The sequence below is a fragment of the Nycticebus coucang genome, chromosome 14, assembly GCF_027406575.1.
Source record: "Nycticebus coucang isolate mNycCou1 chromosome 14, mNycCou1.pri, whole genome shotgun sequence".
In the NCBI taxonomy this organism is placed as follows: domain Eukaryota; kingdom Metazoa; phylum Chordata; class Mammalia; order Primates; family Lorisidae; genus Nycticebus; species Nycticebus coucang.
The window spans coordinates 33786035-33801515 of NC_069793.1; the positions used below are offsets into that span (position 1 = coordinate 33786035).

Genomic DNA, 15481 nt, shown 5'->3' on the forward strand with positions numbered 1-15481 from the left:
TGATTGTGTTGGATTATACAGTGCGTCTAAAATATTGACTCCATCTTCAATCTTCAAGTTACACAAAATAACTTGTGTTGTACTTTTCCAATCTCAGTGAGAAGGTGCTGAGCTGAAAGTCAGACATTTCAGCTTCTAGTTCCTATGTGGATACTGGGTAGTGCGGTGAGTTTAATCAACTCACTTCACTTCTCTGTATCTCACTTTATTCATTTATAAAATGGGGGCTAGACCAGAATACCCCTTCAGTTCCATTCACATTCTCACGGCTATGTGTTGTTTATTGGTTAATAGTTATTATTCTATTCACAATTTTAGTTCTGAACCCTAAATCAAAATAAAAGTTTCTCTTTTCTTTTATTAATTACAAAATAACAATATCCCTAGAGAAACCACCTTTCCCAATACCTCCATCACCCCACCTGATGCTGAAATCATTTGAGTAACAATTAAGATTTGTCAAAGCCTGAAAATAGGACTCTTAGCTTAGAGATCAATTACACTTTGCAAAATATTTAATTAAAAATTTTAAGTTATTAGAATTCTTTAGATTTTCTCACATCTCTGCTCCCCTCTCCTCCACTGATTTCATGTTCTTTTAACAATGTCATGTTCCTCTCTTTACCCTGACTATTCCATAATATCCCCATTCATTTATTTAATCACCAAATTATTTCTTCTTTTATACTGTTTTTGTATTGGAAAAACAAACTGTTTCTCTACTTTATATACTTGATTCTGACACTAGATGTGTGGGTTTTATTTTCACACTAAGCAATTCTTCAATTCTCTGTGACCACCAGCTGGGTTCCATTCAGTTCTGACACTGTCTGCCTGGAGTTAGTATTAGCTCCCCACAAGTTGAGGTTTAAGTTCCACAAGATTTTCTTCACTTCAGACACCAATCAGAAGTCCCAGGTTATTACCTGCATTTCTGAGCAACCAGCTATAAATCAGGGCTCCTCTGACCCTGGCATTCGATAATTTGCTAGAATGGCTCACAGTACTCAGGAAAATGTTTACTTACTTTTACCAATTTATGGTAAAGGGTATCATAAAGGATACAGATGAACAGATAAAGAGGTACATAGGACCATGTCTGGAAGGGTCCCGAGCACAGGCGCTTCTGTCCCTGTGAAGCTGGGGTGCACCATGGATGGACATGTTTACCAACATGGAGCTCTCCAAGTTTTGTACTTCAGGGTATTTTATGGAGCTCTGATTGATTATTGACTCCTTGTCTAGCTCTGTCCTCCTGAGAGGGTGGGGGTGGGGCTGAAAGTTCTAAGCTTGTAATCATGGCTTGGTCTTTCTGGTGACTATCCCAGTCCAGGAGCCTGCCAATAGTTCCTTCATTAGAACAAAAGGTATGTCTGTCACCCAAGAAATTTCAAGAAAGTTAGAAGCTTCATGTCAGGAACCCAGCAGAGATAATATATTTCTTACTATTTCACAACTTTAAACATTTTATCCTTCTTTTCCTTACTGCTCTCATATTCTAGTTCAGTGTTTTCTAAAGTCTTGTCCATAGACAACACATCCAAATCCCCCAGAGTTCTCATAATTGAAATCATTTGCAAACACCTGTTAGTGTAGATTTCTGAGAGTCCATACCTTCAGAACCCAAATCTCTGAGGGTGGGGATCTGGAGACCTCCGTTGCTATCAAGCACCCATTTCAACATGCCCAAGAATTCATGTTTTCTTACCTAGACTGGATGTGGGCAGAAGACTAGTGTGTACTGAACTAGTCGTGACCTGCTGCCTTTGTGTGTTGTGTCCAGATCACGTAGCACCTGACACCTCTTATTCTCAACCTCTAATGTTTCTGTCCAAACTCAGGAGCAGGAGAACTCTTGCTTAACATCCTGTTACACTTAATTTAATCCATTTGTCCTACCTTTGTAAGATTTCTAAATATTAATGCATACATGATTAGTTAATTTAGGCATGATTAGCTTCATCACATTTTAGTTTTTGTTCTTACACAGATTTAGCTCAGAAAATACGATATTCCCGAATAAAATTCTCTAGTTGGTTCAGAAGGAGATACTTGAAATTCCTAATTTTCTATAGTATCTTTTCCCATAATAGTCTCTTAATCCTTTTATTTAATTAAGCCCCTCTCTTTCTGTCTCATAAAGGATCTTTTCTGGGTGGGGCAGAAATTTCTATAATATTCTAATTGTATTTATTCCATAAAACTATTCACTGTTGCTATTGGTAATGCATCCTCTCCCCACCCACACACACCCCCACATGAACCACTTTGGGTTCCAGAGCATTGTAGCAGAGAATTTGGTTGTCTCAGGGAACACTTTAGTTGTTGAGATAGGAGCGATGGTGGCAGAATCCTTGGTAGAGTGTGGGCAGTTCCCCTGCCAGGCTATATGGAAAACAATCATTTTATTTAAAACCTGTGTTTCTGTGTGGAAAAAAAGGTGTCAATCTCTAAATGACATTTTCATTACAGACATAAAGGAGATGAATCCCAGAAGTGGGTGTTTGGAACTGATGGCTGCATTTATTCTAAGGTAAGGACTTTATAAGCTACAGCTTTTATTCCTAAGTTTTTCTATTCCCAGATTCTTAAGAAATGTACTGTCTATTGTTGAGAGCAAGAAATGCTTTTTATGCACAAATCATTTCACTCTGTGCCTAGATGTTTAGAATTTAACTCAATACTTTCCTTTGATATTTAGTTTGATTAGATTTTAAAACACAAATTTTCCAAAACCATAAAAAATTGCTCCCAATTCACTGTTGTGATATGACCCAGCATGTCAGGCCATCAGTTTGTTATTCATTAAAATGATGAGATGATTGGAACTTTGGAAAACTGGCAGTATCTAACAAAGCTAAACATGATTATATGGCCCAGCAATTCCCCAAGTAGTTATATATGCTAACAGAGATATGGACACATCTTAAGGACAAGATATTTCCTAAAATGTTAATAGCAGGACTAATTGTAGTAGCCTCAGAATGTGGATTACTCAAATGCTTGTCAGCATTAGAAGGGATAAATAAATTGTGGTATATAGTATATATTCATTGGAATACTATATGGTAGGGTTGGCAAACTTCTGGGTTGGGTCTAAATTTCCTTCTTTTTATAAGGACATCTGTCATATTGAATTAGGGCCCACCTCAATGACCCCAATATTAACTTGACTATCTGCAAGGAACTATTCCAAAGAAGGTCACATTCACAGGTGCTAGTGGTTAGGATTTCAACACACCTGTTTTTGTGACACTGCTCAGACTATAATGCATAGTGTGTCAGTTCTGAATTGACTGCCATTCAGTTCCAAATCTCCCCTTCATTGTCTGGCACCTGCTGTAGGCAGCTTTGAAACAAAGTGCTGCCAATGGGGCACATTCTTATAAATGCTTTCCTTAAACATATCTCTCTTGGGTGGTGTCATAGTTTTACTTATGTTACTATAACAAAATGCCACAGACTAATAAAAAAAAAAACACATTTATTTCTCATTGTTCTGGTGACTAGAAAGTATAAGATCAGGGCACCAGTGGGTCTAGTTTCTGGTAAGAGCTGCTCTCTGCTTCCAGGATGGCATCTTATTTCTGCATCTCCTCCCATGGCAGAAGGGACAGAAGGGAATGAACACACCCTCTCAAGACTTTGATAAGGACCCTGATCCCACCCATGAGGGCTCCACCCTTAGAGGCCTGACTCTTAATACTATCACATTGGCAAAGTTTCAACACAAGTTTTGGGAACACATTCAGACCATAAGATTCACCCGGCCCCCAAATTCATGTGCTCACATACAAAATACATTCATTCTGTCCCAGTAACCCCCAAAGTCTTAACTTGTTCCTATACCAACTCAAAAGTCTGAAGTCCAAATTCTCATTTAATTATCACCTAAATCAGTTATGGATAAGACTCAAAGGTGTGATTCATTCTGAGGCAAGCTGCTGTCCAGATTTGTGCCTACAAAATCAAGCATGTTTCCAAAATATAGTAGTGGGACGTGCATAGCATAGATATTCTCATTCCAAAAGTTTCTGAGTCCCAAACCCAGCAAAGCAAACATTAAATCTTGAGGCCTGAGAATCACCTTTTGTGACTCCATGTCCCACCTGCTGGACACACTGGGTGGAGACTGGGTCTCCAAGTCTCCAGGTGGGCCTCAACCCCATGGATTTGCTGTGTTTAGGCCATACTGTAGATCTCATGGGTTGGAACCTCATGCTTGTGCCTCTTCCAGGTTGGAGTTGCACACTAGTGGCTGTACAGTTCTGGGATGTTGGGGGTGGCTCTGCTCTCACTGTTCCACTAGTCATTGTCTTAGTGGAGACTCTGTGGTAACTCTGCCCCATGGCAGTTTTCTGCCTGGTCAGAAGAGACATACTTCTTCTCTGAGACATATTTTAAAATCAAGGTGGAAGTGATACAGGGTTCCCCCCATTCAGGGATGGACAGGGACCCCCCCTTTCCTAGGCCTAGGCAATTTCATGTAAGGTGGGTATCTTGTGAAGTGGACTCACTGCTGTTTTGCCTAGGGCTGGAGGGATTGCATTCATTTGTTAATATACTCATCAACATTGAAAAAGTGTCTTCCATCTGACAAGTCCTGGCCAAGTATATTTCTCAAACCTTATATCATTCTAGACAGAAGACCCCTGGGAGACTTTCCACTTGGGTCTTTCTCTCTGCAGAAGTTCTAGTGCTTTTTATTCCTTCTGTATTCCTTTCTATCTTACCACTGATCTGTGGTTTCTGTGGGTTCATTCTTCGAATCTCCAAGACCAAGGACCTACTGCAGGAAGAAATTCCCTCAACAGAGATAGACAGGCCTATACAGTTCATACACTCTGTGTACTTGCAGAGGTAGTACTGTGGGACACTCCCAAGATTATCCAGCACAGAGGCCAGTGTGGTTCATATTGCACCAGGGCCCCCTTGAGACACTGCTGGCTGGGTGGGGAATGCTGTACTTCAATGCAGGAAACAGACTTGCAATAGCCCTGGGCAGTTTGCCCAGAGGTCTCAGGGGCACCCTGGGCACCTCCCTTGGAACTGTTCTGCCCTCAGAGTTCTGACACTCTAGGCCAAAGATGGATGGGACAACCACCAAGATCTCAGAAATGCCTCTGGGTTGTTCTTCCCTTGTCCTGATTAATAGCATTTGGCTTCCTTCTAGCACAATAACTTCCTTAACAAATGTTTGCTTGGCCACAGCCTTGATATTTTCTCCTGAATTTGCTGCTTTACAATTTGGCTAGGCTGAGAACTCTCCAAATCTTAAAGTTCTACTTCCCTTGTAGTTATAAATTCTATTTTTAATTTGTTTCTTTCTTCTCAAGTTTTACTATAAGCTCTCTAAGGAAGCTGTGTGGCTTCCTCCACACTTTGCTTAGATATTTTTTTCTGCTGAAATATCCTAGTTCATTGCTCTTAAATTCTGCCATCCACAAAGCCCAAGCTCACGGGCACAATTCAGCCAATTCTTTGCCAGTTTGTAAAAGGGATTGCCTCTTCTCCAATTTTAATAAGATATTCCTCATTTCTCTCCAAGATCTCAACAGAATTGTTTTTACTTTCCATATTTCTACCCATATTCTTGAGGGGACCAGGTGAAAGGGTCTGTAAAAAGAAGAGGAGGCCAGTTGGAGGATTAGAAAGGCTTTAGTAGAAAAAGAAAGAGCAGAGTGGAGTCTGACTGGGAGTGAGCTCCCTCTCACACAGTTTTCAGAGGCTTTCACTAGTGTAGTTGGAATGTAGGAGGGGGTTATGAGAGGTGAGGGAAGTCATCCTTTTTTCTGCAGTGAATGATGCTGTGTCAGGGACTGATCTTAGAATTAGTCCCTTCCACAGAAGTCTTAATCTTCTCACCAGGGCTTTGTCTCTAGTGTCAGCCACGACCAGGGTAGGAGATTGTTGGTTCCGATGGTTACCAGGAACACTGGCCTTGAAGCATTCCAGGAGTGTGGGGAAGGGGTTGCTGTAATCATGCAGTTTGGTTTCTGGCCTGCTTTTTCTCTCACTAGGTGTCTCCCAAAATGGCTGTCCTCTTGTCAGGATCATGAGGATTCCTTCCCTACAATTCCGAACGTGACTGTTAATGGAACTTCCTTGCTGGGTTCTTGGTCTTAGGAAATGAATTGTGGACCATAAATAAGCAAAAGGAAAGATTTTATTATAAGTAAGAGGAAAGCAAAGCCTCCAGCACAGTGAAGGGGGTCCCAAGTGGGTTGTCACCTTTGGCTTTCTGTCTAGGGGTTTATATACAGTTTCCAATCCTATCTCCTTCCCTGCAGGCAGTGGTGTTTGGGGAAATGGAACGTATATCCAAATCATATGTCAAAGCCGTTGGCACCAAAGGCCTGTGGGCAGAAATTAATTTTATTTTATTTTATTTTTTTTCAGAAATTAATTTTAAAACTGCCATTTTATAGGAATGTGGAGATGTTTTGAGTGTTCCGTTCTCCCCTAGACAGTGGTGGCTTAGATGGAACCTTGGTCAAACTTTTTTATGAGACTCCTTAGGCTCAGAAAATGGAGTCTGTGTCCAGCCCTAGGTGGAGAGAACCTACTTCATGACTGTTTAAGTAACCTCTAACAAGATTTAGGCTCTGTCTGTAGTTCCCCTTTTCTTCTGAGTTCTCCTGGAATCTCCCTTTATGGTCTGTTCTTGGCAATATAGGACTTTTCTAGCTTGCTCCCCAAAACTCTTATAGCCCTTGCCTGTTACACAGTTCCAAAGCTGCCTCTACATTTTCAGGTGTAAGTTATACCGACACCCCATTTCTTGGTACCAATTTCTGTCTTAATTTCATTTATGCTGCTATAACAAATTACCACTGACTGGGTAATTTATAAACAATAGTAATTTATTTTGCATGCTTCCAGAGACTGAGCCAATATGTATGACCATGGCCTGGGGAGCCATACACAAGAAGCCTTAAGCAAGCAGTCCCAAACTAGTTGGGTTACATTTTGGTTTTCTACATTTTAGAGAGACAGAAATCGCAGGTAAAATCACAAACCAATATATGGAAGATGTACTCTGTTCTGGTCCTAAAAGGTAGGACATCTCAAAGTGGAGGCTTATAGGTCATAGGTGAGTTCAAAGATTCCCTGATTTGTAATTTCTTAAAGAAATGAAGCTTTGTCTAGGCCAGACACAGTGGCTCATTCTTGTAATCCTATTACTTTGGGAGGATCCCATGAGGCCAAGTGTTCAGAACCAGCCAGGGTAACATGGAGAGACTCCATCTGTACAAAAAATAAGAAAAATTAGCTTGACATGGTGGTTGAGTTTACAGTCCTAGCTACTCAGAAGGCTGAGGCAGAAAGTTTGAGGTTGCAGTGAGTTATGATGATGCCACTACATTCTAGCCTGGGTATCAGAGCCGGGGGGGAAAACGTTTTTGTCTAAAAGCTTGGAGTGTTAAGATAAGGAAGTCTGTTAATCAGAGGCAAGGGGCAATACACTGACTCAAGTGATCTGTTGAGCAAAATGATGGTCTGCAGGTAATTTAATCTTTGCTCTATACGGCCTTAGGTTATGTTAATAATTTAGTATCTTATTGTGACAAAGAGTCTGTTTTGTCAGTTATGACTTCTGTTTTAACATTAATTCTGGTCAACTGTGTCTAAACTAAAAGGGAGTGGGTATAACCAGACATGTCTGACCTCCCTTCCCTTCATGGCTGGGAATTCAGTGTTAAGATTTTTCTAGAGTCTCCTTGGCCAAGTGGGGATCCATGCAGTCATCAGGGTGCTTAGGATTTTATTTTAGTTCACACTAACCCAACCAAGACTACACATAATTATCTTTGTTTATGAGTAGGAATTTGGCACAGCTAAGAAATGTCAAAGCATTTTAAAAATCACTGTTATTGAACTGTGTTCAAGATTCCCCCTGACTTTTGCCTTAGTCATCCCTCATTCCCATTCTGATCTCCACTATATTCCTAAACCAGAGTGAAGCTCGAGGTAGCTGATGAGGGAGTCACAGGTAGAATGAAGCATGTACATATTGTTAAAAATAAAAGCAGGACTTTGAGAATGTACCAAAATATATCCCCCTAGCTGTCTGGCCTGTACCTTTACATGATGAGTAAATTCTGAGACATACCTGACTCAACTGAGCAAAATCAAAGTTTAAGTATGCCTTTTTACCTTTTCTTCTCTCCATTTAGATGCCTAATTATCTACTTCTGCTCATCTGTTCTTTTTACTTCTCCTTTTCGTCCAATTTATAATGTTCTAATTATTCCCAACAGTACTATTACTGATGCCTATGTTTATATTTCAAACATGGTTACTTTAAAGAAGGTTTTGTTACTGAAATTTCAGCACTCATTCTTGAGGCCATATAAGAAAAACAAAAACAAGTGGTTTTTGAGAAGAAGGAGAGGAAAATTTATTACTTTGCTGGCAATGGAAGAAATATCACAGACTATGTGTCCCTAAAACCCAATTTACCCAGTCCATAAGCAGAAGCACAGAGCTTATAAAAGGGAAGGCCTATTGTCATTCAACTACAATTAATGATTATTTTAGTCCCATTTCTGCTGAAGTTAAAACTGTGACCTCCACCCATCTGGGAGGCTTGCCTGCACACACCTTGACACCTCTGCCAGTTGGCCAGGCGCCAGTCTCCGGGCCCATCTCTGTAGGGCACAGAATACAAAACACTCCCTTACCTCACGACCACCACTCAAGGCAGGAATGCAGATTTCAATTTCCAAAAACAATGGGGGACATTTGAAAGAGACAGCAAACATTAGGCTATTTCCTCTGTTACAGTTTTGATTCTATTATAAAACTCTATTTCCAAACACAATCACTGATATTTTTATAATAATTAATCTATATTCCCAGAGCAAAACTATTTATTAATGAGGCATTTTATTCTGTTAGAGGTTTAGAAATCTTGATTAGCTCTAAATTTAGTCATATCTGAAACTGCTTCTATCTAGTTAAGGATAAAATGGAGGATAATTTGATAATTATTTGCAGCTGGATCAAATGTAGCTCATGTTATTTATTTCTTTTAAAAAAAGGAAGAATTACTGGTTTAGGATTTTTTTTTTTAACTGAGACAGAGTTTCACTTTGTCACCCTCTGTAGAGTACTGTAGTGTCATAGTTCACAGCAACCTCAATCTCTTGGTCTCAAGTGATTCTCTTGCCTCAGCCTCCCAACTAGCTCAGACTACAGGCACCTGCCACAACATCTGGCTATTTGTTGTTGTTGTTGTCGTTGTCATTGTTTAGCAGGCCCGGGCCAGTTTGAATCCACCAGTACTGGTGCATGTGGCCTGCTCCCTAACCACTGAGCTACGGGCACCTGGCTTGCTTTCGGATGTTAACACTAATCTTGGCCCTGACACTTGTTAGCTCTGTAGGCTTAGGTAAGTCATTTAACCTTTTGTAAGCCTAACATTCTTCCTCTGCAAGTGGAGATCTATCTATCTCTATATAGTTATATACTATAAAATGCTAAGTATATTTAGCACAGACTCCCGCCTATAACAGCAGATCAATAACTTGTAGCTAATAATGATAATAGTAATGAACAAATTTAAGTGCATTTATTGCATTTTGTTATATTATTTTTACTTGGATAATTTTTTCTTTTGTTTATTTTCAAAGTTAACCATTCCTCCACTTATTTGCAAAAAGACAATAACATTACATCCTTTCTCTCATACAATTCACTAGTTTTAGGAAAGTTAAGAATTTAAACTTAAATATTGAACATGAATAGAAAAAGGTATAGATTAAAGCATTTAACCCAGTGTAGTAGTGAGTAGACATCTTTGTAAGTATGCAAACAAAGATGGAATTCATAAATGAAAAGACTAATGAGTTTGAGTATATAAGCATTTTAAAACTCCTAAATCTAAAACAGCTTAAGCAAAAGTAAACAGGGAAATAATGACAAATATGGAAAATCCTTGCAAGAGACACATCAGAGAGTGAGATAATCCTCTCGATGTATATTAAAGCTGATGGAGCAGTAGAAAAAAAAATGCACTTCAATTGAAAAATGATCAAAGGTTTATACATGACAGAGCAAAAATTAAAAGACACAAATCAAATGAAAAGTTTAGCTTAGCTTCACTAGAGATTAAATAATAGAAAAATGATGAGATACTGTTTTCTCCCTATTAAAAATAGGAAGGTGTAAAATCAGGAAGATAAAATTGATGAATATGTGAGAAACATATTCATTTTGTGTTAGTATTAGTTATCTATCACTACTTAACAAATTACCTCAAAAGCATAGTAATTTAAAGTAATTTAATTTAAAGTAATAGTAATTTAAAGCATCAAACTTTTCTAATCTCGCAGTTTGTGTGGGCCAGGAAGCTGAAGTGTCTTTGCTGGGTAGTTTTAACTCAACATTTCTTATGAGGTGGCAGCCAAGGTGTTTACTGGAGTTGCAAATATCTGAGGCTCGACTAGGGCTGGAAGATCTGCTTCTAAGCACACTGGAGCTGTCGCCCAGAAGCATTAATTCTGTGACTTGTGGGTCTTTCCATAGCACTCTTCCCAACATGAATTAGTGAACCAAAAAAGTAAGTGAGAGCAAGAAAGCAAAATGGAAATTGAAGTGTCTCTTGCAACCCAATCTCAGAAGTTCTGAAGCCAGAAAAGCAGCCTGCAGGCTGCAGTCTGAGAAGCCCAACTGAAGCAGCAGCTGACCTAGTTTGCTGAGCCCACATTCTCTCCCCACGCACCTTCCATGTTTATCAACCTAAGGGTTCTCTGTGATTGTGAGGAGATGTTTATCTCAAAAGACTTTGGGGGGAGATAGTAACGCTTAGACAACAAGTGTTGGTATATTGTTAGAGTAAAGGTTTCTTTTATGTTAAGGATCGTTACTTTGTTACAGGAAAGACTGCCTGTATGTTGTTTTCTTTGATAGTTCCTTTAAAGTTAATTTTTTCTAGGTTTGTTTCCTTGTATTACATTATAAAAACTGTCAGAATTGTAAACGACATTGAACCGATTTGAGAGACTACTTTCCCTGTTCTCCAGAAGCACTGGCCTTCTGACAATAAACATTGTTGGACTTATTCCCCATCTCTATATTTGGCTGACAGTGACATGCAGCCAGACCCTCTTCATCCAGTTACATTTCCACCACTTCTGCCAAATTCTCTGGGTCCCATAGACCAACCCTGCTTTGATGTGTTAGGGGACTACACAAAGTATGAATACAAAAAGGCAAGGAACATTTGCTCCCATCTAAGAAGTTGGTACAACGATGAGGGTCGGTTTGGCTTTATTTATCAAAATCCTTAAAAATGCGTACATTCCACTTACTACAACTTACCCGAAAGAATTCATCAGTAGTAGGCACCATAATACATCTTAAAGGATGCTCATTGTAGGATTGTGTGGAAAGGTGAAATTTGAAAACAAATTAAGTAATCAATAATGAGATTGTATGAATGTATTCTGGCATGTCTTTATTATAAATGAATACTAAATGTTGGCACCACAATGATGTAGAATAATTTATGATGACAGAAGAAAATGCTAATGTTAATTGAGGAAAATCAAGTAAGAAAACAATATTATTCCCTCTACAACCATGCTTGACTAGCTAAAAAAAAAAAGAGAAAGAAAATTATTTATTTATATTGTACTGTGTGTATATATAGATATATATGTGTGTCTATAGATATATATGTATCTATATATTTATAGGTATATAAATATAGGTGTATATACACACATATGCAAACTGGAAGTTTATACATGAAATAGATGGTAGGAGGATGGACAATATTTTCTAAGTTTTCTGTAACAAGCATTTATAATCAGGAAAAATAGAGAAGTCATGCATGGTCATCGTATTGACCAGGGAGAGGTAAAATATCCAGAGTTTAAAATTCCAAGTGACATTCTGCTAACTTGCCTGCTGTACCACATACTTCCCTAGAAGACAAACACTCTTGTGTGCACTGAAGTTAGATCAAATATGAAGCCTTCCTAATGTGCATGGAAGGAACATCGTGGGAACGGTGACGATGATTCCCTCGTCCTATTATGGTGTAAAAATCTCAAATGGGTTAGGTTCCTTTAGCAACCAGAAAGTTGTCATTGTATCCTGAGATCGAATGTGGTCAATTCTGAGCATGCGCCTACTCAGTCTTTACTGGAGAAACTTCTCTGTTATGGAGGTGGCACTTACTCAAACTGGAATTTGAAACCAGAATCGGACTGTAGGATTTTAATCAGTATGGACTAGTGTACTATTTGATGGTTTTGAGGTGGGAATAATGTGATCTAAGATTTTTTTTGTTGTTGTTAAAACTTACCTTCTAATGGTAAAAAATCGATTAGAATGAGAAGAATGTAATGAAGCCCAAAGACCTGATGGACTTGGAAAATAATGAGAGGTGTAGACATTAGCGTTCAATTTAGGGTGATGCGGTTGAAGGGAAGAAAAGTTGAAAGATTAGGCTGTTGACTCTCTCCCAGGATGGGGAACATCCAGCTTTCAGGCCACAGGTGGCCTTGGGATCCTTGAGTGTGGCCTTTTGACTGCATCCAAATTTTACAGACCAAATCCTTTGTACTCCAACTTGAGCAACAACAGGGCAAGACCCTGTCTCTACAAAAGGTAAAAAAAAAAAAACTCTTTAAGATGATCTGACTGACATGTGCAGTAAAACCACTATTTCAATCGGATCTTTTTTAAGTATTAATTTTTATAAAAGTAATACTTTTACATAAGAATTAATATTAGAAAAAATATATTAATGAAAAATAAAGTCTCTTCTTCTAAAAACTTAATCCCATTTCCCAGAGTTATTCACTAACAATAACTTTTAAGGCTTTTTATATATTCCTCCAAATCATGCATATATTTGTGTACAGAGTATGGTTCCCATTTAAATAATAAAATTTGTATGTGTTAGTTTGGGAAAAACCCTCCAACAATTTAGAACTAAATAAATAATAAGCAAAAGTACCTTTAAACCTATTCCTCAAATATTATCTTTGCTAGTATATCATTTCTGATTAATTAGATAAACACATACACAGAAAACTATACATCCTACTTTGTTACCTACTTTTTTCCATCTGATAATGTTCTGTAGTCATTTTGTCATAACTGATATTCACTTCTATGCTATCTTTTAAAATTTCCCTGGTAATGCACATTAAGGCAAATATACACAGTGCTGTAGTAGGCATCTTTGTAGATATGCATATTATTTAAGTCAAAGGGAATGAACGTTTAAAATTTCACTAATTTAATTTTTTTCACTAATTTAATTTTTGAGGTGTTAGATATCCCAATTACCCCGAATTGATCATTAAACCTTACATACAGATATCAAAATATCCCATGTATCTCCAAAATATGTACAACTAATATCTATCAATAAAATAGAAAGAAATTACACAGTTAAGAAGCTCATTGATTAACTGAACAAAAAAATTCTGTTTACTATGCTTTTAATTTGCATCTTTTTTCTTTCTTCCTGACCTATTTGGTTCTTATCTCTCTTTTTATTTACTCTGTGGTTTAAAGTTATGCTTTATATTTTCATTTTCTAAATTGAAAAATTTATTACATTGAAACATGTAAATTTAATCCCTAACATTAAAAATATATTTATTGAAATATAGTTCACATACCATACAATTCATCCATTTCAACTGCATCCTTCAGCATTTTTGAGTATATTTACAGGGTTGTGTGTCTATGACCACAATCTAATTTTTAGATTTTAACATTTTTGCCCTCCCTGAAAGACACCTTATAATTCACACTTAATCTCCTTTCTCTGTCTATTCCGCAACCCCCACAGCCCTATTTACCTTTATAGATTTGTCTTGTCTGGACATTACATATAAATGGAATCATTTAATATGTGGTCAACTATGATTGATTTCTTCCACTTAGCATAATGTTTTCTGAATTTATCTGTGTTGTGTTATAGCATGCAGTAGTAATTCATTTCTTTTTATTGTCAAATACTATTTCATTGTAGGGAAACATCACCTGTTTTATCCATTTACCAGTTGATGAGCATTTCTTTTCTTTTTTTTTTTTTCAACATATAAAATCAACTTTTATTTTTATCAGAAATGGGTACATTGGCTCAAGGGATCCTCAAACTATGGCACGCAGGCCACATGAGTTGATGTGATTGTATTTGTTCCCATTTTGTTTTTTTACTTCAAAATAAGATATGTGCAGTGTGCATAGGAATTCGTTCATAGTTTTTTTTTTAAACTATAGTCTGGCCCTCCAATGGTCTGAGGGACAGTGAACTGGCCCCCTGTTTGAAAAGTTTGAGGACCTCTGCACACCTTTTGTTCTTTTTTTTCCTTTTTTTTTTTTTATTGTTGGGGATTCATTGAGGGTACAATAAGCCAGGTTACACTGATTGCAATTGTTAGGTAAAGTCCCTCTTGCAATCATGTCTTGCCCCCATAAAGTGTGACACACAAGGCCCCACCCCCCTCCCTCCGTCCCTCTTTCTGCTTTTCCTCCCCCCACCCCATAACCTTAATTGTCATTAATTGTTCTCATATCAAAATTGAGTACATAGGATTCATGCTTCTCCATTCTTGTGATGCTTTACTAAGAATAATGTCTTCCACTTCCATCCAGGTTAATACAAAGGATGTAAAGTCTCCATTTTTTTTTTTTTTTTTGTAGAGACAGGTTCTCACTTTATGGCCCTCGGTAGAGTGCCGTGGCCTCACACAGCTCACAGCAACCTCCAACTCCTGGGCTCAAGCGATTCTCTTGCCTCAGCCTCCCGAGTAGCTGGGACTACAGGCACCCGCCACAACGCCCAGCTATTTTTTGGTTGCAGTTTGGCCAGGGCCGGGTTTGAACCCGTCACCCTCGGCATATGGGGCCAGCGCCTTACCAACTGAGCCACAGGCACTGCCCAAGTCTCCATTTTTTTTAATAGCTGAATAGTATTCCATGGTATACATATACCACAGCTTGTTAATCCATTCCTGGGTTGGTGGGCATTTAGGCTGTTTCCACATTTTTGCGATTTGGTAAATTGAGCTGCAATAAACAGTCTAGTACATGTGTCCTTATGATAAAAGAATTTTTTTTCCTTCTGGGTAGATGCCCAGTAATGGGATTGCAGGAGAAGGGAACACTTTTACACTGCTGTTGGGACTGCAAACTAGTACAGCCTTTCTGGAAGGAAGTATGGAGAAACCTCAAAGCACTCAAGCTAGACCTCCCATTTGATCCCAGTTGATGAGCATTTCATTTGTTTCCACTATTTTGACTATTATGAATAATGTTGCTATGAACATTGGTGCAGACGTTTGTGTGTGTGGTATATGATTTCATTTCTCATAGGTATGGAGTTAGAAATGAAATTACTGAGTCATAGGATAACTCCATGTTTAACATTTTGGGGAATGACTGCTGTTCTTTTTATATTCTTACCATCAACATGTGAGGGTTCCAACTTCTCCACATCCTCGCCAAC

At 38.3% G+C, this 15481-nt stretch overlaps 1 protein-coding gene across 1 annotated transcript in view; it reads left to right on the plus strand.

Moving 5' to 3' along the window:
• The window catches only part of DCDC1 (doublecortin domain containing 1), a 520443-nt gene that overhangs the window by 318428 nt on the left and 186534 nt on the right, over positions 1-15481 (plus strand). Inside the window, 1 exon segment of the mRNA XM_053562883.1 lies at positions 2473-2533. Coding sequence (XP_053418858.1) covers positions 2473-2533 — 61 coding nt within the window.